This window comes from Canis aureus, chromosome 16, assembly GCF_053574225.1.
Source record: "Canis aureus isolate CA01 chromosome 16, VMU_Caureus_v.1.0, whole genome shotgun sequence".
In the NCBI taxonomy this organism is placed as follows: Eukaryota; Metazoa; Chordata; class Mammalia; order Carnivora; family Canidae; genus Canis; species Canis aureus.
Genome location: NC_135626.1, coordinates 49,520,731 through 49,542,668, shown reverse-complemented (window position 1 = coordinate 49,542,668; position 21,938 = coordinate 49,520,731). Strand labels below are relative to the sequence as shown.

The 21,938-nt window shown below is 43.9% G+C and overlaps 1 protein-coding gene and 1 long non-coding RNA gene across 9 annotated transcripts in view; one reads left to right on the top strand and one right to left on the bottom strand.

Annotated features, from left to right (window-relative positions):
- Nucleotides 1–21,938, bottom strand: part of MARCHF10 (membrane associated ring-CH-type finger 10) — an 88,399-nt gene that overhangs the window by 56,718 nt on the left and 9,743 nt on the right. For all 8 annotated transcript variants that reach the window (XM_077853883.1, XM_077853886.1, XM_077853885.1 and 5 more), the window contains exon 3: nt 14,249–14,368. In XM_077853883.1, the coding sequence (XP_077710009.1) occupies nt 14,249–14,368 (120 nt within the window). The remainder of the gene's footprint in view (nt 1–14,248; nt 14,369–21,938) is intronic.
- Nucleotides 16,249–18,980, top strand: LOC144286858 (uncharacterized). The gene is made up of 2 exons (XR_013354782.1): nt 16,249–18,005; nt 18,179–18,980. It is a non-coding gene; the product is annotated as an uncharacterized LOC144286858 (long non-coding RNA).

The window sequence follows — 21,938 nt, the reverse complement described above, 5'->3', positions numbered from 1 at the left end:
CTAGTGTCATGACATTGTTCCTAAATCCTTTCAATAGAATTAAATTAGAAATATGTATTTAAAAAAAATCATGAGTTCACAGTGATATTTCTTTTTTTTAAAGATTTTATTTATTTATTCATGAGAGACACAGAGAGAGGGGGGGGGGGGGCAGAGACACAGGCAGAGGGAGAAGCAGGCCGCACGCAGGGAGCCTGACATGGGAGTCGATCTGGGTCTCCAGGATCAGGCCCTGGGCCAAAGGTGGCGCTAAACCGCTGAGCCACCCAGGCTGCCCCTAATTAAAATGTAACACTATATGGAGCCTTCCCTTCCTTGAAAAAAATTATATTTGTATTTTACATTTAACATCTTTATTCCTTAATTATATTAATATTTTTGTGTTTTATTCTGTAATAAACATGAAATAATGTCAGAATTACAAAATAAATATTACTCTAGGAATAAACCCATTATATAAAGTTCATTCTTTCTTGGTAGTTCTCTTTGTCTATAGAATATACTCCTCAGGGCAGACCTGATTTTAATTGTAATTTTTCCAAATGACAAAAATTTAAAAAAAAGAAGAGTTGGAAAAGTTATGTAGAAACTAGCATTCTTATACACCTCTAGAAATGTAAATTGATACCAATATTCCCGGAAGACAATTTGGGAACAAAAAATTTTAAATCTTTGTAATGCTTTTAATCTACTAATATAAATTCCTACTTCAGGAAACTTGAGATAATTAAAGATATGCATAAATCTATAAGAATATTCATCATAGCACTATTATAGCAAAAAGCTGGAAGCAAAGTATATGGCCAGCAGAAAGAATTATGACAGATCCATCCAGTAATTGAGGAGTATATATATATATATATATATATATATATATATATATATACTTTAAAGATCTTATTTATTTATTCATGAGAGACACACACAGAGAGAGAGGCAGAGAGACAGGCAGAGGGAGAAGCAGGCTCCATGCAGGGAGCCCGATGTGGGACTTGATCCCGGGTCTCCAGGATCAGGCCCTGGGCTGAAGGGTACGCTAAACTGTTGAGCCACCTGGGCTGCTCAGGAAATCTTTTTTTTTTTAAATGGAACAAGAAAAGGCAAAAATAATTTATGGGGAAAACACTCAGAATGGCAGCTAACTCTGAAAGGCACGGGCACAGGAATCAGTGAAAGGGGCATGAGTCTTCATGGGGTGAAGAAACCTTGATGGGGGTTTGGGTTACATGCACAGTTACATGCATTTGTCAAAGCTCATTAAATATTACTATTAAAATAATTTTAAAAACTATTACTATTAAAATTTGTATAATCACTGCAGGTAATTTCTGCCTCTAAAAAACTAGAAAAAACATGAACAGTTAAACCACAAAAGCCATAAATATTCATAACTAACAATGTTAATGATGTACATGCTGAAGTGTCTTTTTGGGTGTGTGTGTGTGCGGGCAGAGTACTGATGTCTGCAACTGGCTTTGAAATGCACCAAAACACAAGGTGGAGCAGTGGATGGATAGATGGGCAGATTGATATTCGATAGCAAAATGTCAACAATTGTAGACTCTAGGTGGTGGATATATGGATATTCATTACACAATTCTGCCAAGTTTTCTATATTGAAGCTCTCAGAGTAAAATATTGGGAGGAAATGGAGCAGTAATATAGATATATAGATGTTGCCAGGCTGCCAGGATAAACTAGGTACTTGGTGGGAACACTGCCAGTTGTTTTTTTTTTTGTTTGTTTGTTTGTTTTTTTAATTTTTATTTATTTATGATAGTCACAGAGAGAGCGAGAGAGAGGCAGAGACACAGGCAGAGGGAGAAGCAGGCTCCATGCACCGGGAGCCTGACGTGGGATTCAATCCCGGGTCTCCAGGATCGCGCCCTGGGCCAAAGGCAGGCGCTAAACCACTGCGCCACCCAGGGATCCCAACACTGCCAGTTGTTGTTTTTTTTTTTTTTTTTTTTTTTGGCTCATAATAAACATTTCCTTCATGATATCATCTAGTAACAATGAGAGATCAAGGATCAATAAAGGAGAGTCAATGTGAGATAAATTTTAAAAGATATGTCTCATACTTGGTGCTTTAGGATGAACATAAATTTATACTAACAGGTGACCCTCCATGGAAAAGGCAGTATAGCCACGTATGTTGGGATATGGGAATGACGAGTAAAACAAAGACTTGGACCTTACAGAACTTATAGTCCTGGTAGGAAGGTGCATTATTTAATCAAATAATTATTTTAAAAATGTAAAATTACAAGTCCTAAATTAAAGCATATGGTCAGCCACAGAAGATAGGACAGAAGAGTCCGAATCTAGTTGGAGGAGGGGGCAGTTTGGAAAAACCTGAGAAAGTAATCTGAGCTGATGTCTGAGGCATAGTGGGAAGGCAGGGTGTGTGTTGTGAGAAGAGAGAATAGCATGTACAAAGATTCCTTTGCTGAAAGTGGCCTGGCACATAGAAGGACCCAAATCCAATGTGGACAGACCTAGGGCAGTACAGAGGGCCAGATCCTGCAGGGCCTTATTGGCTCCATCATGGATTTTGGTTCCCATTCTGAAGGTCACAGAAAGCATTAAAGGGGTCTAGGGATGTGATCTGAGTTTCAGTGGTCACTGTCACTCCACCTGTGGAAGGGAAAGTGGAATTTGGAGGAGTAGAAGTAAAGACTGGCCAGGTCTCTGTAGTAACCTAACTAGGCAACAGAAGAGAAGCACACACATATTAAAAAGCTATTGGAGAAGTAAAATGAGAAGGACTTGGTGATTGAATAGTATATGAGGGTAAGGAAGAGAAAGAGGGCAGATTCTGTTGATGCCACACACAAAAGGATGTGTGACGGGCCAGGTTGGGGACTGTAGCATTGGGCTTGTGGAAACTTCCAAGTAGATGTAATGAGTAAACAGTTGAATATTCAGACCTGGAGATTACAAATGAGTTCTGATTTGGATATGGAGATCTGGGAGTCATTGGCAATTAACAACTTGACTTTGACAGTTAAAGTCTTGAAGAGGTGACCTAAGGAGAATTTAGAGAGCAGACTTCTTGGGGGTAGGTCATGAACTTGGATGGGAAAATTATATGTTTATTTCTACTAGCCTCCAACTGAAATCTAAGCATGGCTCTCCCTTCTGAATGCAGGCAATGAACGACAGTAGTTATTGGCAGTACCTATGACTTTGTCACCAATAGCAATCAAGATATTTTCACATTTCATTAAAGTTGTTACAGATGCCTCAAAATCCCCTTCACGCCCATCACTTGTTATTTAATGTGTTAATAAAGAAGCACATAATTTACTGAATCACAGATTTCTAAAAACATTTTGGTGACTATTTTGATAAAAGTGGTTTCCTTTGAAGCCCTATGTATTATTATTTTATGCATTTGTGAATGTTCTGAGAAGAGGATCTAGGAGTTCACCATACTGTTCCAGAGGTCTGTGATCCAAAAATAGGATAAACCCCGAGGTATGGAATGAGAAGAGAACCAAGCCTTGAGGAATATTGGGACTCAGAGCCTGGGTGAAGGAGGGAGGAGAAGCCACCTCCAGAGACAAGGGAGGAACCTGGAGGAGAAGGTGGCTTTGCAGGAGCTCAGGGAATGCAGTGTTTCCAGAGGGACTGAGGAAGGAAGCCAGTCAAAGCTGCAGAGAGGGCAAGCATGGTGAGGAATGAAAGACCTGGCACATTGAGAGACAAGGAAGTTATTTGACAAAGTGCCATTTCAGTGGAATGACGAGCATGGAAGCCAGATTGGTGTGGGTTGAGGAGTGAGTGGGAGGTGGGGAAATGGAGTCAGTCAGTGTAAATAATTCTTTTGAGAACTTTGGCTGTGAAGGAGAAGAAACCAGTGGAGGGGATGTGGGATCAAGGAAGAACTGTTCTTTTTTTTTTTCTTTTGGTAGGAGACCTTGGACCATGATTAGATGCTGATGGGAAGGCTGTTGGGCAGCTGGAGATGCAGGCAGGGAAAGCTGGATGGATAAGGGTCCCAGTGGATCTTGAGCGGAGGTGGAGAGGCTTGGAACCGGTGGGAGTGAGGGGAGGGCGGTGCACAAGGAAGGGAGTGGGTGGGCAGGGCCGCAGTGAGCTGAGGAAGCTGTCTGAGGACCCCCGAGGTGTGAGATGGAAGAGTGGAGGGAAGACCGGACAAAAGGAAGAAGATTTGAAGTGGGAGAGAGAGTTGGACAGTTAAACTGGGCAGCACTGAGGGGTTCTAGGAGGTTGGTGGCTGTGACTTTCAGTGGGCATCACATCTCACATTTGAGTGATTTTTTTCTCCAGCAGCTGCCAGGGTCCTGGATTGAGACCTAGGGACCACAGATGGCTGGGGTTTTGCCAGAGAGATGAGAAAAAAAGACAAAGGGCATAGGAATTAGTAAGAGGATTTTTTTTTCCCAAGTAGTCTCCATCCCCAGTGTGGAGCCCAAAGCAGGGCTAAACTCACGTCCCTGAGCTCAAGACCTGAGCTGAGATCAAGAGTTGGACACTCAACCACCCAGGTGCCCCTCATTAAGAAGATTAAGCACAGAATCTAGGCTGCTTAGGAAGAGAGAGTCAGTCAGGGCCCACGAGAGAGCAAAGGGCCAATGGACCAGAGATTCCCAAGAGGTAGAAGAGATGTCATTGTAAAAATGGATGAGCAGGAAGCTGGAAGTCTGGTGTGATCAGTGGAAATTGGAGATGGAGGCCTTCTGGTTGATGTCACATGCAGGCCAGGATGTGTAGGGGGGGTGGGGAGGTGGTAGCAGAGTAGAATGGAGGGGACACTTAAGATGCATCCAGAACTGAGAAGCCAGGGTGTGGCCTGATGATCCAGGAGGGTGCTGAAGTCATCCAGGATTTCGGCAGATGAGAAGATGAGTGAACAGAGAGCCAGCCACTGCTAGAGCCTTCAACGTGGAAGAGATAGGAGGTAGTAGGGATGATGAGGGGTGGGAGAGTGGATAGCAAAATAAAACAGCCAAGCCTTAGTGCACCTGTGTTTCCATCAGAGCCTGGGAAGCAGTGGTCTGGGAGCAGAACTAGGAGCGAGAAGGGCACCCTCCTATCTCCTGATCCTAAGGAAAGGGTGCAGGAGGGATATGACTGGGCCCCCCCCCCCTCCCCGGAAGGGAGCTCTGAAAAGAGATTTGATGTACATGCTCTTAGCTGCAGGAAGACTGGACAGCTCACCCTGGCCCAAGAGTGCCCATATCTCTGACTTTGACTATTCCTGCCACCTGTAAAGCTGCCATGCCTCAGCTCCCCAGATCCTGTCATGCCTTAAGATCCAGGGGGAACAACTACATCCTCTATCAGCCTTTCCAGAGTTCTTTTTGCTTTTTCTTACACTCATCAGATACTATCTTGAACTGTGGGCATTTCTGCAACATCTTATTTCACCAACCCTGTGATCTACCCAAGGTCAGGGGCATGGTTTATTTAGTACCCTATCCCCATAGCACCTACTAGCATGTCTTGGACACAAGCGGTTCATAATTCCTTAATGAATAAAGCAATATAAAAGCAATACCAAAGACTTTAGGATGAAATGCTGTATGTTGTAAATCATGTTTAATGCAGGTATGCACCCAAATAATATCTTGCAACTGAAAATATTTAAAATTTTGATAGCTGGAATTTTAATTGGCTTTTAACAAGTTTTTTGGTTTTAAAAATTAGGGCAATTTTTTTAAAAGTAGGGAGTTTTAATAAAATACAGTAAACTGAAATACACAGCATTACATAAAATGGAAAAAAAAACTATTATAATTTTCTCATACAATTTCGGAGCTGCTGAGTCCAATTAACACAAGGAACTCTCTGGGTCAGAGGCCACCAATTCTCGGCATTGACAATTTCACTGAGCTGGGATAACAATTGGTGTTTGGATCACCCGGCCACAGGATAAAATCACCCTAGTGGAAGGACTGACTTTAGGCTGTCTTGCTTATCTGTTAAAAAAGGCAGGACAACATTCTGGAAGCAACTGCAATTTGAACTGACAGTTGCCCCATTTTACTGCCATGGCCTATTTTTAAATTACCTAGTGGAACTCAGACAAAGCACAGAATTGAAGGAGAAATGAAGCACTGCTGGCTCTGCCCAGCATACAGTTAGCAATTTGTGTGCTCCTTTAATGCTGTTGAAGTCTCCAGCACCCTGGCTTGCCCACAGGCGGGCATGCATGCCAGGTATTCCAATTAATCTATAATCTAATCATAAAGGAAATATCCCATGTAGTCTGGTGAGTTAGCTGGTAGAACATAGGACATTCTGAGTTTCTTTTGTCCACAGAGAGCTTGAACCCAGACTTTCTTATGTCCTCATGTTCTTGCCTATCTGTGACAAAAGGAACTTACCCGGGGCTCTGAAGAAGCCATCTGTCCATGTGCAGAGGGGTATGCCTGGGAAAGAATGCTCTCTTCTGGTCACTCTCTGGTCACCACCAGTGTGGAGGTTTCCAAGTGGTTGATTGTAACTGACTCATCTTCAAGCCCAAACTGGCCATGGCACCTTGACAGCCTCACTAAACTACTTGCCTCTCAGGAATTGCAAGCAAGGTCAGGGAGCACTCCAGTCCAAGTGACAGCATCTCCTGTTTTCTTTCATTCATGGGGAAGTTTCCTATTTTGGCTCTTACGACTATATAACTATGACTTCAACGTGTGTGCATTCCTAAAACACTCGTGTAGCTGTCAGCCGTCATCCATTCACTGAGCTCCTATTATGTGGTGGTCTCTGGAAATATGACAATAAACAGCACTTGCTCTTGAGTAGCTTCCAGCCTAAGGGGGGGTAGGGAGATGAGAAGATGTATCCCAAGGTGGACTTGAACCCAGAGAGTGTTATGGGAATCCAGAGGAGGAACAACAGTAAAGTCCCCTGACCCCCAGGAGAAGCTCTAGAAACTTCACAGAAGAGGTGCCCTCAGAGTTGAGGGTCAGGCCATCAAGGGATTTAAGTACCTTGCTAAAGTGTTTGCGCTTAATCCCAAAGACAATGGGGATCCACTAAAGAATTTTTTAAAAGATTTTATTTATTCATTCATGAGAGACACAGAAAGAGAGGCAGAGACAAAGGCAGAGAGAGAAGCTGGCTCCCCTCAGGGACCCCGGGATCATGCCCTGAGCCAAAGGCAGATGCTCAACCACTGAGCCACCTAGGCGTCTCCCAGTAAATAATTTTTATTCTATTTTATTTATTTTTAAATATTTTATTTATTCATGAAATAGAGAAGCAGAGACACAGGCAGAGGGAGAAGCAGGCTCCATGCAGGGAACCTGACATGAGACTCCATCCCAGGACTCCAGGATCACACCCTGGGCTGAAGGTGGCGCTACACTGCTGAGCCACCCAGGCTGCCGGAGAATTTTTATTTTTATTTATTTTTTATTAAAGATTTTATTTATTTATTCATGACAGACACACAGAGAGGGAGAGAGAGGCAGAGACACAGGCAGAGGGAGAAGCAGGCTCCATGCAGGGAGCCCGACGTGGGACTCCATCCCAGGACTCCAGGATCTGGCCCTGGGCTAAAGGCGGCGCTAAACCGCTGAGCCACCTGGACTGCTCTGCCCAAGAATTTTTAATAGGGGAGTGACATGATCCGATTTGCTTGCAGAGGAATCACTCCTACTGCAGTCTGGAAGACTGGCTGGAAGAGGTGAGGTGAAGAGAAAATGTCTGAGGAGGGCAGCCTGAGTTTAGTGCCTCAGCGGTTTAGTGCCTCCTTCAGCCCAGGGCCTGATCCTGGAGACCCTGGATTGAGTCCCACATCGGGCTCCCTGCTCCAGGAGAAGGGAGAAGTCCCTTCTTCATGGAGCCTGCTTCTCCCTCTGCCTGTGTCTCTGCCTCTCTCTCTCTCTCATGAATAAATAAAATAAAATCTTAAAAAAAAAAAAAAAGTCCAAGGAAATGAGTCCTACAATTTCCAGGCCGAAAAAGATGGCCCTGCAGAGGAGTGTGCTAATGGTCAGATTCACAACAAAGGAGACAAGACAGTTTGGCTTTGGTGTCTGATTGCTGCAACGTGTGAGAAGGAGCAGGAGAAGGAATCCAAGAGAATTTCTAGAATTCTGACTTGGGCAGAAATAAATTCAGGAAGAGGAACCATTTTGAGGGAAACAGATGATGCAGTCAGCATCTTGAGTCTGAGGTGCTTGTGGTACACGCTACGGTGAAGAGATCAACAGCTAAAATGGAAAACGAACTCAAATGAGAATTCCCACAGATCTACACTTGTCAGACCGTGGGCTGCACATTCCCTCTCCATGACGTACATTTGGAGCTTGAGATGTCGTGTGCAGAGCTATGTTATTACTCAGGTGCACCTTGAGGGTGCAGAATCTGAGCTACAGTCAAGAGGGCGGCTATGACAAACACTACACCAGGTGCTAACGATGACTCACAGCCTCCCAGGGTGGGGCCTTTTGGCAGTTAGAACCAGTGTGTGCGTGTGTGACCTGCTTCATCCGCACATGGGCCTGGAGCCAGAAAGAAGGGAGGCCCGACCCCCAAGGAATCTGACAACGGACAAGCAGAAGTTAGGGAAAATTAAAAGTGTGAGTCATGGAACGCTTATGCCATGTGCTAAACTCTGGCTGCTTTCATGACACCAGTAAGGGTGTTGGTAGGTTGACATTGACAGATTAATGGGAGAATAACTCCCTGAGAGCAGTTTGAAAGGGGAGAAGCAGAAGGTTTCACAGGCCTGCCTGAGATAGGCTGAATACCTAGGTAATAAAAGGAGGCATGCAAATACTCAGGTCGCCAAAAACACAAAATGCAAATCAAGCCAGCCTTTTGGACTCCTGCACCATCATCAGAGAGTGAACATTTGCAAGGAGCTACTGTATGCAAAGCACGGAGTTGTGGATTTTGCAGGTTCAGTTTCTGGGAAACAAAGCCCCTTCCTCACCCAAGGGCTCTTGTTTTGTTTTTTGAACTTGACCACAGTCTGGAGCAGCCCTGTCCCATAGATCTTTCTGCAGTGGTAGAAATGTCCTACATCTGTATGGTCCGGTATGGTAGCCACGAACACATGTGGCTACTGATCATGTGAAATGTGGCTAGTGAGACTAAGTAACTTAATTTAATATTTTCTTTTTTTAAATTTTCTTTTAATTAATTTAAAGTTAAAGGTAAGTAGTCACACATGGCTAGTGGCCACCATACTGGACAGCACAGTTCTAGACGTTTGCTGCCCTCATGTATGGATGGACATTCTGACTTTTTAAGCCACTGCAAGTGACTTAAAGAGGCTTTGTTTTTTATTTCAACCTCCAAAGTTAGTGTTGGATCATCATGAACAAAACAATTAAGATGCTTATGTTGGGTAATCACCTTCACACTTAAGGCTACCGTGCCTTCCGGAAGGTTCAGGTGACCTCACCGGTCAACATCCCACCGAGCCAGGCCTGGGGACAAACCAGCTACTGCTGGTATCAGGTTTACTGCCTCCTTCCAATGTAATGTTGGGTCCTTATGACCTGGAATCTAAATATTTGCCCATTGCTGATGGTAGAGGCCAATAATCCTGTTCCTAATTAGCAGAGTGAACGGTCCTGTGAGTTAAGAGTTGGTCTCTTAACTGGTTGGTATCCACCTTCTTTGCCCACGAAGAAGCAAATGCCATGACAACATGTCCTAAGTTCTTGAGGTTTGTGTATTTGGAACAGTGTCCCTTCCAGCAAGGATGAAAGATGAGAAAAGCTCATGACGCCCCTCTTCATGGAAGGTTGCCATACCTCCATATCCACCCACAAGTCCTGGGCTAATCATTTTCATCATTTTCTTTGGGAAAAATCAGAGCTCCTGTTTCTTCTCTGTGAAGGCTTGGGAAAGCGAAATACCCTGTCAATTATAGCAGGCTCCTCTAGGCCAGCGGCTGTCCCAGGGATGCTGTTGCCTGCTCATATTGAGAGACTGCTTTGCTTTTTCATCTACTAATCATCCAATTCCTAGTTGATTAGGTGGTATTTATTTATTCTACTCTGCTATTTATTTATTCTACTCTGATTAAACAGCTAACAAGGTTGTGTATAACTTCGAAAAGGGTCTAAACCTAAGTTGCCTCTTAAAATTACATTAGCATTTAGAAATGTGGCCTGGGATTGGGCTGAGGCAAAGGAAGGTATTCTGGAAGCCCCAGAACCTGTTCGGCCACTGGTACCTATTAGAGCACCATTTATAAAAATAGATACCAAGGCAGCTTATAATGTAACCTAATGTTAGTACAAACGTTAAGAGTCTCACATGTTCTTGCATTGATCCCACAAGATAAGCATTAATAATAAGTATCTCCTTGATGGGAAATTGAAGTGCTCAGAAGTGGCTTGTCTGAATTCACACTGTAATAAGGGAGAGAGATGGCCCTTGATGATAAGTGTTCTTTCTGCTATGCCACACCACTAACTTAAATGTATTTAGGAGGTACTGCTTTAAAGAACACGAGCTTGATGGTTATTGCTTTATCTTGGATTTAGATGTAATACAACCTCTGCTTGAGGTGCTGTGAAAGCCACTGGTGGTGGTGAGGTCATTGTGCACAATGGAGTGGCCACTGCATTTACTGTGCATTTGGGGATCTGCCCTCCTCTAGGCAGTTGTCTGGAAATGATAGCTTGATACTGGACCCATTACTTGATGGTAAATGTCTCACTAATTCCAGGTTAATCAGAATTGTGATCATCTGAGACAGGGTCAAGAGAGGAACAAGTGGCAGAAATTGCAATGTGAGCATCAAAATTTGGTGGTGGCACATTCATGTTGTGACTGTGGTAGAAGACTTCCCGTGGAGTAAGCCATCCATCGGCTCCTGTACTACCCACCAGTCAGAATGAACTCTCCTTTACAAATCAGAGGCAACACGTTCCTTGGAGTTTTCAGCCATAGGAGTCTCTAGAAGGGAATTAATTACTTAGGGGAAGGTTTACCTATAGAGGGCTTTGGTTAGATTTACACCTACTCATTGAACTGTATCTTTCTCCTGCTCTTTTCTTACTGATCCATGAATGATCTTTTGCAAGGGTAGTGCCTGATGTCATATCCAACACACTGAGCTCTGGAAATTGGGACTGATCTGGCCTGGATTCTCCTTTGGGAGGTGGCAGCATTCTTATAGCTTCCTCTAGGAGAAAGTCCTGGCTCCAGGACCTCCCTGGCACTGAGGATCCTATGAAAAGAGGATTGATAAATTCTGTATTTCCTCAGGATTTGAAATATAGCAGGGCAGGCCCAGACTATGAATGTTTAAGAACAACCAGATTTTCAAAGAAATTTGGGTGGGGATCCAAGCCTGGGAGGAGAACACTCCAAACCAACTCATGATCCTGGGGGCTGAAGAGTTCTGGATCTAGTTTATCTCATAAGGATCTCTGGCTTCATTTGTACACAGCAAAAGTTGAAGGGCTGAGACTGTGTGTTTGTGTGTGGTGGGGCTGGGGGGGGGTGTTGGGGATCAGCATTATAAGCACACAAGTCAGATGGCTGATGAGTGATGCATTTGGTAACATTTTTGTTCCCTTGCCCTTCCTGTGCTCTTGTATCCAGAGACAATCCTCCGGTACACCCCAAGGAATATCTGTGATACAGACAGCAAAACAGAGGTGAATTTCACTGTGGAAAATTCTGATTTTTGTCACTCCTCTTGATAGAGAAGATATGACCTTGAAGGCACTTGTATAACCAAGGCCCAGACCCTTGGGATAGCATTACCCAGGAAAAATTTGAGATTATGTAAGTGATGTTGTTTTGGGTTCTCTGGCAGACTGAGGTACGGTGACAGAGTGCAAACATGAAAAATCCTGTTCTTATACTTTAGAAATTGCCAGTTTTATGCCTCCGACCACATATTTTTGTCCTTATTTCATCATCACTTTTATCTATGCAACCGTATCCTTTTTTAGATGTGGTCCAAGTGTTTTGCAATGATGATTTAAAGAATGAATAATTTTTATAGCATAAAGAACACTACAGAAATCTGTCAACAGCCTGTCCCCCCAAACAAAGTTTGTGGAGAGGAGCATGAAATTTCAAGTCTTAGAATATCCCAAATGTGCAAGGACTGCTGTGCAAAATGGCCACGTGAGTCTTTGTGTGAAAACAGAAGAACCCAGCTGCCCATTTATTTATCAGTCTAGAGAGATTGCTGCATGCTACTGTTTGACGTACGTAATATTTTTTTTTTTGGCTGTCCTTGGGTTTTGTTCCTATGTGCAAAAAAACCGTGAGAATTTATCTTCATGCTAAAATGTGTTGATTTTCAGATTAATCTCACTCCCTAAGTTTAATCAGCAGCAGGCATTGTATTTTGTCTTTGACTAACAGGAAACAATCCAGGCGATGTGTTCTTTTCGATGGTGCCAGTTTTGTAAGATAGTCTTTTCTTTTCAGACTTGAGGTGGAATATTTTATCATGTGATTTTATGTTTCTTAATAGGGAGTATATATCTCACCCAGGGATACATCCGCATCCATAAACATCAATCATTGATGTTTTTAAGGTATCCTTTGAACATTAAATAACCATGGTGTGAACATCCCAGATTAAAGGAGAAATCCCAATGAGAACTTGATGGATATCAAGTATCCAGGATCTATCTTAGAGATCCACGCTGCTGACAGAAAGAGAGAGTCCATCCTCTAGAGTATATTGCAGGCATAAAATATTAAATAAGAATTCATAAAAGGCATATTACTCATCTTAAATCAATTCACCATGCTAACAAACGGTGTTGAATGCAGCTTGTGGTACTTAGTGCTTACATAGGATAAGTAAAATTCTTACTCAGATAAGATCTTAAACATGAAATATGATCATAGAGTTCAGTGGGCACCCTCCCTCAGTTAGACTGCCTGGAAAGGAACCCCGACTCTACCACGCACTGGCTGTGAAGTCTTGGATCAAATTTCTTATCTTTTCTAAGGCTCAGTTTCTCATTTGTAAAATGAGGTAAATACATAGAGATTTATGAGAATTAAATAAGCTAGTATGGATAAAACGCTTATTAGCACAGTGCTGGAACATTGTAAGCACTCAGATTATGTTACCTACAACTATTATCATATCACTATCATGTTGATCTTATTATTTTTATTTTTATCCAGACAGAAATATTTGAACAATTTCTAGTTACTAGAGGATGTAGTTTTTACATTTTACTTTATTTTTTAATGATTTTTTAAAAGTTTTATTTATTTGAGAGAGAGTGACAGATACCAACAGAGATACTGAGAAAGAGCACGAGTAGGGAGGAGAGGGAGAAGCAGGCTCCTCATTGAACAGGGAGCCTGATGCAGGGCTCAATCCTAGGACTTTGGAATCATCACCTGAGCTGAAGGCAGGTGCTTAACTAACTGAGCCACCCTGGTGCCCCCATTTTACTCTATTTAAAAACCAGACTAAGTAATGCACTGGGTTAGGCTATAAGCCCATACACATATATATCTATTTTTTAAAAATTTATTTATTCATGAGACACACACACACACACACACACACAGAGGCAGAGACACAGGCAGAGGGAGAGGGAGAGGGAGAGGGAGAAGCAGGCTCCATGCAGGGAGCCCGACGCGGGACTCGATCCTGGGTCTACAGGATCACGCCCTGGGCTGAAGGCGGTGCTAAACCACTGAGCCACCCGGGCTACCCCACATATATATATCTTTATATCTGTATCTTTTTTTTTTTTTAAGATTTTATTTATTTATTCATGAGAGACACAGAGAGAGAGGCAGAGACACAGGCAGAGGGAGAAGCAGGCTCCATACGGGGGAACCCAATGTGGGGCTCGTTCCTGGGACTCCAGGATGATGCCCTGGGCCGAAGGCAGGCACTAAACCGCTGAGCCACTCAGGGGTCCCTTTATATCTGTATCTATCTTATGGTTATATGGACAGATCAGATAGGTATAGATGCAGGTGTATAGAGAGATTACGCTGTGCTTTAGAAGGCCCAGTGCCTCAACTGTTGAAATCAGAGAGCTGTAGCATTTCTAATTTAGATGGTGCCTTGGAGACAATCTCCATTAGGCCCATGAGGAAAGAAGATTCCTGGGCCCAACTGGGTGAAAGGGGACAGTCACACAGCAGAGGAGCGACTCAGACAGTAGTCAGGATGGGAGCTCTTGCCCCTGCATCTCCCTGCCCTGACCTTTAGGATTCTCCAACACCTTTTTGAGTTGGCTTTTTCACAATTCAACCACACATACGCCAGCAGCAGCAGCAGGATATCTCCCAGAGTTCTAAGTACCTGTTTGGAAGATGACCCACTTAAAAACCGGGATCTCTCCAAATTTGTCTCTTGTCCCCAAAATTGATCTCGTTTCTTCTCATTTGGGTCTTTTCTGTATTCTTGTCGTCTCAGACAAGCCTGCAAAATAAAAACAAATGTTTCTTTGGCTTAGGTCTACAGTAACTTTAGTCTTTGATAATTTTTGCTTAATTCCTATCATGAGGAACATGAAATGCATAAGGTCCATCTCCAAGGGCTCACTGACACCTTTACTAAGTGTGAAGACGCCCAGCCTGGCATCATTCTCTCTTCCCTCTGCCCAAAATGCTAGGTCAAAAATAGTAGTCAGTGCTTTAATAAATTAAAATAACAAACCAAGAGGTGTTTTGACAAGTATTTCCCCAACAATTGCCTTCTTGGGACAGGAAGTACCTGACGATACAGGATATTAACTTCCTCTTCTGTATTAATGCGCTTCAGAGCTCCCCTCATCCTACTGCCGCTCTACAAGGGGTTCTTGGATCACACCTGGTTACAGGGTAAGACATTTCCTCCATGCACACAAGAGCTTTAGCATGTGCGCTTCCTTCCACGAATGCCTTTCATGGGATGCTCACAGGATGGCAAATCCTGCAGATCAACTCAGATCCAGCTCATGTGGAGTCTTTCCTTGCCTAGCTCCTCTTCCCCAGGCCAAATTAATTGCTCCTTTATACATACACAGCTTGAATTATGCAAAAAAATTTTTTTTTTACTGTTGTATTTAGTTGTTTTGTTTTGAGCCTGTGTCTCCTGCTGATCAGTGAGAACCCTCAGGGTAAGGACCACCTCTTATCTTTTGAATCCCCCAGCATCTAGCATTTAATGCTAGCTGAATTGCATTATTGTTTCAGAGGGAAATATCAGTCCCCAAATGCAAAATAAAAAAATTAAAATAACTGACAAAAAAAATTTCCATTTAAAAAAAACAAAATTAAGAGAAAATCTATCACCAATATTTTTTTCTTCCAGAATCAGGACCAAAAAAAAAAAACCACCCCAAGGACATCATGTGCTATTGGAGGTGTCAACTGGTATTTTAAATAGTTTAAAATAGTAAAACTTCTTGGAGAATTTCTATAGATTCAGTGCCCGAATTCACCTTTGTGCTGCTAGAGCCAAATTATTCGCTGTCATGATAAAGAAACGCAGTGTAAAGACCAACAATACTGTTTCTAAACAGGGCCTGACATCTCCCCTTCCTGGCTGGGTTGAGAAAGGAAAGATTCCTTCCGCATTTTCCCCCTTTGTTAGAAAATGCATCTCCTTCCTTGATGTGGAAGGACTTGCCAGAATTTCACGCCTCTGGGAAAGCCTAATATTATGCTACATGGTTAAAAATAGAAATGACCTGATATTAACAAAACATTAACCACTTGGAATTGGGAACAGCGGTTTGGTTACACTGTGCTTCACAAGTGAATTGCTGGTGAGGCACTGGCCACAGGGCTCATGCTTTGTGGCCAGGTGGTACCTGCGGCAAGTGGAATCCTGGAGAAAAAAGTGTACCATTCCACTCTGCCTTCTTTGGAAAGGGAGAGCACTCCAAAATGGTTGCCCCCCTCCCTTATTTTCCTGTCTCACTGTTAATCTTATTTTATTTTTTTAAAGATTTTATTTACTTATTTGACAGCGCACACAAGCAAGGGGAGCTGCAGAGGGAGAGGGAGAAGCAGGCTCCCAGGTAAACTGGGATCCTGATGTGGGGCTCGATCCCAGGATTCCAGGATCAATGACCTGGGCAAGGGTAGACACTTAATGACTGAGTCACCCAGGCACCCCCCCCCCCCCCCCGGTTAATCTTATTTTCAAAAACTATGCTAATATAGATGGCAAGCCATTTTAATAAATCCTGGGCAGTGGCTTTTTTTTTTTTTGTTTTTTTCAAATTAATTAATTTAGAGAGCGTGGTAAGGGGCTGACTCCTCATTGAGCTGACTCAAGCTGACTCCTCATTGAGCACGGAGCAAACAGGGGGCTCGATTCCAAGACACTGAGATCATGACCTGAGCTGAAATCAAGAGTCGGACACTCAACCAACTGAGCTACCCAGGTGCCCCGGCAGTGTTTGTTTTAATAAATAATTTGAGCAAGAAACCCTCCCAAAATACTGGACAGTAACTGTGATAAGTAAGTTAAACAAACACGGAGTAATAAACCAAGGTAAACTCGAAGAGAGTTAGCAGAGAGTTGAATGACATTCAAGTAAAGATGGGCCTCTTCTTTTCCAATGACTTCAGATCAGAGCCCGTTTGGGAGGAGCTCTGGCTCAGAGTGCTGTTTCCTGAAGCGGCAGATGTCTGTGTTATCCTAACCGACTGGGATTAAAGGCACAAGAAGCAAATGCTGATAGGCTAAAAGTGGAGGACAGTGTTAGCAAATGCACGCAAGACCAAGGCAGATTTTGTGGGATGAACAGAATTCTTGTGGGTTGAGTGTTTTTTGAAAATTCTCTCCAAGAATGCATGCAACTTAAATATTTCTTTACCAAAAGGGGAGGAGGAGTAGAATGGTTTGCAATGTCGAAAAAAATTTTTCCCCTCTGGTTCCTTATGCCTCTTCTCATAGAGGAGCCGGAGAACAAACGAGTGTCAGGGTAGGTAATTTTTATCTTAATACAGCCAAACAACCTCTCTGTGTAAATCAAACATTAGTCCTCTTGAAGTTATAGCTTTGCCGAGTTGAAGGAACACAGGGACAGAAGCAAGTCCAGACTTCCAGTCCCAGAAATAGCAAGAACCCAACCGTAAGTAACTGTCCTAGGGGCTAGTTTTCTGGTTGTTTGTAAACGTGAATGATTTTTTTTTTCTATTTTTGATGCTGGTGTCGGTTCTACTTTGGGGGTCCTGGAGTGACAGAGCAGAGTGTGAAATCCATAGGGTGAGGAGGAGGAACTGATTTGTAACTCATGATATCCCGGAGCTCCCCTTCCTCTGGAACTTTAAAAATATTCCCCTTTCAATTCCACACGTCTGGAGCTAAATTGCTATAAATAAGTTTCTCTTCATGTGAGAGAACTGGCTGAGGACAGTCTTAAAATCGAAGGCTTCAGGTAACCCCTTATTTCCTCCTTGAGCTGGGTGGAGGTGGGCTTTCTCCTTCACTCCTCCTCTGCCACCAGCCCCTAGGGCCCCCGCCCCAGCCCAACCCTCTGGATGGCCCAGTGAGGCTGCCTCCCCAGAGCACAAGCTACTGGAGTGGGGGCAGAACACAGAATGTGCATATATGCCTGTGGGGGATAACGTGGGTCTTGTGACTCACTGTAACTCAGTACGGGTAAACATGACAAACCCCAGCTCTGCCACTTTCTCGCAACGTGACCTTGGGCAGGCAGGCTAACTAACTCCATTGGTTCTTGCTTCCCTCATCTCTAAGAGGGAGATGCCCTGTGCCGCCAGCCAGCCAGAGTCTGGAGGCCCTGTTGGCAGGATGCTCAGCAGGGTGACCGGCTCCTGGCCAGGTTCAGGGAAAGGCACTCATCACCACCGTCATCAGCGTCATCATCATCATTATCATTATTAGGCTTTAATTGTTGTTTCTGATCCCATTGCTTGGTCTACGTCTCTTTCTAAAGCCAGCCTTTGCCAAATCATGTGACTCTGATCAGGGAAGAAGACTCTTTCTGTCCAGGCCTGAAGTTTCATCCCTGGTTTTTGTGCCCTGGAGGCAGAGGTTTGTTTCCTAAGCCTGCAGTTTCCCTCCACCCCACCAGACAACTGAGGAGATCCTGCTCAGGGTCAGTTGGGGTGCCTCGAAAACCACCACTTTTTCTTCAGTGTTACAGCTTTCTGAGTGGGAGGGGGGAGGTAGCGGGGGGGTGGGGGGAGCGGAGGGGGATGATTGTGGGAGGGGGGGCTCAGTTTCTTCTGTGTATTCAACTACCAGTCCCGCCTTCTGGTCCTCCTCCAGCCTCCTGGTGCCTTAGGAAGCCAAGGGCCACAGGAATGCTTTCCAGCCTCACAGTCCCATGGCCATGACCGTCTCTACCTCTCCAGTGCGGTGGCCTCTGCTGAGGTTATTGTTGCTCCAAGTCCCCAAGCATGGAGAGAAGTGTGAGTTGCCACTGCTTCGGTTGGTACTTTGCTGCTGTTCTTAAATTCAAACGTGCATAACCCCGAGTCTGGGGATTGGATGATCATTGGTGGCATTCTTCAAGTTCATAAGTTTGGAGGAGGTAAGAAATCAGAGGCGTAAAAACCATCTGACATGATATTCTCCTCAAATGAGTTTCTTTTCCTGTTCTATTACAGAAGCACATACGTCAGAGGTGAGCAGGGCAGAGAACCCTCCCCTCTGGCTCCTGCGGCAGGGGAAGCTGAATTTTCTCTACTCCCTCAATCTGCCATCCTCCGCCACTGGGCATAGTCTCCTATCATGTCTTTGAACAAGTTTATAGCGTCACGTTCAGTTGTTTGCTCGGTACTTGAAAGATCGAGATGAGTAAATGACAGGAAATGAAACCCATCCGAACACATTTGATAGATTACAGAATATCATTCTGAAATGCCAAGTGTAAGCTTTCTCTCCAGCTTTCAGTAGACATTAATGGCTAAATTCTGCCTCAAGTTACATAAACACGTTTGACCAAAACAAGGAAGGAAAAAAAAATCTTCGCAGCATGAACACCCTTGAAGAAATAGAGCCAAATCCTGAGATGGCATGTAATTATGTACTAGCTACCAGATTCTGAAATAGCATGTAATATGCCAAATAGATGTTTATTTCCTCTTGTTTTTTCAAAAGGGTCCCACCCAACCACTGAAAGGAGCAGCATCAAAATAACTCAGGGTGGGTTTAAGCCACCTCTCCTCTTGCCAGCACACAGACCTGTAAAGGCACTGCTAATTTGGTATGCACCAACCCGTAGCGTATTTTGGGATGTAACAGGAGTAGTGTACACAGGAGGTTTGTAAGGGCTTCAATTTGAGCCAGTTCATTAAAGGCGAGTAAAGCACAGGAAGGAATCTATGGCAAATATATATGATTTAGGAGTCATATCTAGTTATTAGGTCTTACATTATTTGTACACCCTGAAATGGGGAATCCCTAGTATCCAGGAAGGTTGCTGCACTGTGTGAAGGCTGGGATTCCTTGACCCAGGGTTTCAGTATCGACCTGATACAAAGTCTACCTTAGTAAATTATCTAGACACACACAGGTCATATATGGACCAAATTATTGAGGGGTTATTAAGGTCATGCAATTGATTCTTAAACCCCTACTTTAAATCCTTTCTGGAACAAGACAGGGGAGAGACTAAATCATACAAATAGCTCACCACTGTTCCCTTCAAAGTCGTTTCTGTGGGTTGCTATATATTTAATTCAACAATACTCAGAACATATTAAAGACAGCCATATTTATTTTTTGCAGACTTTGTGGTGAGTGGTTTTGGAAATGCTCAATGAGGGTGGACTTGACCTTGAGAAATAGTTACAAGTCAGCTGAATCTAAGACTGATAAACAGAGTTGGTGGTCAGGTTAGGTAATGCGGGCTCACATCAATGACAGGCATTCGGTTCAACATAGAAGAGTAAGAAGCTGTGGTCCAGATTGAGAGGAAGTCACCCAGAAGACAATTTCAATACAATTTCCTAAGCAATGTGAAAGAGGGATAAAAGGGCGCTTTGGTAATGGACTGATGGAAATCTTCTAAAGCTGGATGATGGGGATGGCTGCAAATTTGGTAAATTTACTGTAAGTCATTAATTCTACACTTAAAACAAGTGAATTTTATGATATATGAACTATACCTCAATAAAGTGGTTTTTAAAAGAAGGGTGTGGTGGGAGCACAGAGGTTCCATTTAGTTCTCAATGAAAACTGGTCTTTACCTCCCTTGTCAAGAGAGTAAAGAAGGGGGAAAGAGATGGTCAGAGAAGTGGTGAAGATTTAGGCTGGTCTGGCTGTGGTTCTCAGGTCTTGGACCTGCCTTTAAGTGAAGGGAAACAACTCAAGGGTGTCATACATTCCAACTGCATCATCAAATTCACATTTTAGATAGATTTCAAAAAAAGCAATCTGAAAGATGCCAAGGTTGGAGGCAAGGGGACTGATAATAGGGACATGGTAATAATCTTGGAGAGAAACTGTGGAGATGGAAACCAGAGTGGTCGCAGTGGGATGAAAAGGCAGGCACAGTTCATGGACTTTTAGGTAATGGTGGCAGGATTTGGTTACAGGTAGGATGTGGATGGTGAGGGAGAGAAAGGAGTTGGGGAAGGCTTACATACAGAGGAGGGCAGCAGAGGGTGGACCTGCTGAGGTGCCTCTGTGACATCCAGATGGAAATGTCCGACAAACAGGTGTGCACGTGATCGAGACACTCTGGGGAAACTCAGGACCACGGGTGGGAGGAGATGGGTCACAGAGACCCTTGTGAGTTAGAGGGAAACTGGGCTGATGAAAACCGGTGGCAGGGTAGGATGGGGGGCGGTGTGTTAACATTTGTAGGGCATGGAGAAGAATGGGAGACAAACAGAAGGAAAATCAGCAAAGTGTGAAGTCAGAAAGCCAAAGAAGTAGTATTTTGAGAAGGAAGGAGTAATAGTGTCAAATGTAAATGAAGCTTCAGAAGACAGACTAAAAAGTTGTCACTTGAATTTGGCCTCTGACCTTAGTGAGAACAGCTTCAGGGGAGGGGAGGTGACAGGCTGCATTGGATTAGGAATGAAGGGGGGGAGGAGGAGTGGAGATAGAAATGTAGCAGTTTGGGGACATCTTGGGGACAGTGCCAGGGCTGTGGCTAGAGAAGGACCGCGTGTCCTGCAGCTTTGTTCTTTTGTTCTCAGTATAGGCGGGGCTTGAGCATGTTTGCAGGCTGAGCCAATTAGAAGGAAGGAAATGTCAAAGATACAGACAAAAAGTCCCTGGATGGAGAGGGGCTGGGTACAGCGGGGTGTGGGCCCAGAGCTCAGGCCAGGAGATAGTGGCTTCACCCTGAGGACCTGAGGGAGGGATAGGTGTGTAGCCTGGGAATGGGGGAGGGGTGGTGAGGCTTCCCACCTGATGGCCTTGGGTCCTTTGCTTTGTTTCCTGTGTGTGTAAAACAGGAAGGGAAGTTCTTTGTTGAGAGTATGGGGACTACAGGTCTGAAAAAAGTAGGAAACTTTAAAACTGATGATAACAGAGGGAGTTGATGGACAAGTAAACACGTTCATGTGAGTCAACCTTCGCTCCTTTCTCTCCCTCACTCCGCCTCTCCATAATTCAGCGTGATGTCAGTTCTGCTTCTGTTTCCTGGGTTGGGCCACTACTCACCACCCTCCACTCCTACCGCCTGGGTCCAAGCCACCATAATTTCTCTCCTAAATTTACATCAGAGTTTCCTTACTAAGCTTTTCTGCTGCCTCTCTAGCCCCTTTCGGTCTTTTCCCCATAGGCAGCAAGAGGGATCTTTAAACGCTGTAAATCACATCATGCCACTCCCTGCTTCAAATTATCCATTATTCTCCCTGAGATAAGAACAAACTCCAAACACTAAGCTTTGTCCTGAGAGATTCCACACATTTACCTCCCCTACCTTATCATACACCACATTCTCCCTTGATCAGTGTGTTTCAGCCCCTCTGGCCTTCTTTTGTTTTTTTCTAGGGCTCCAAGTTAGTTCTTGCCTCAAGGCCTTTGCACTTGCTTTCCTTCTGCTCAGGATGCTCTGGCCAGCTCTTTC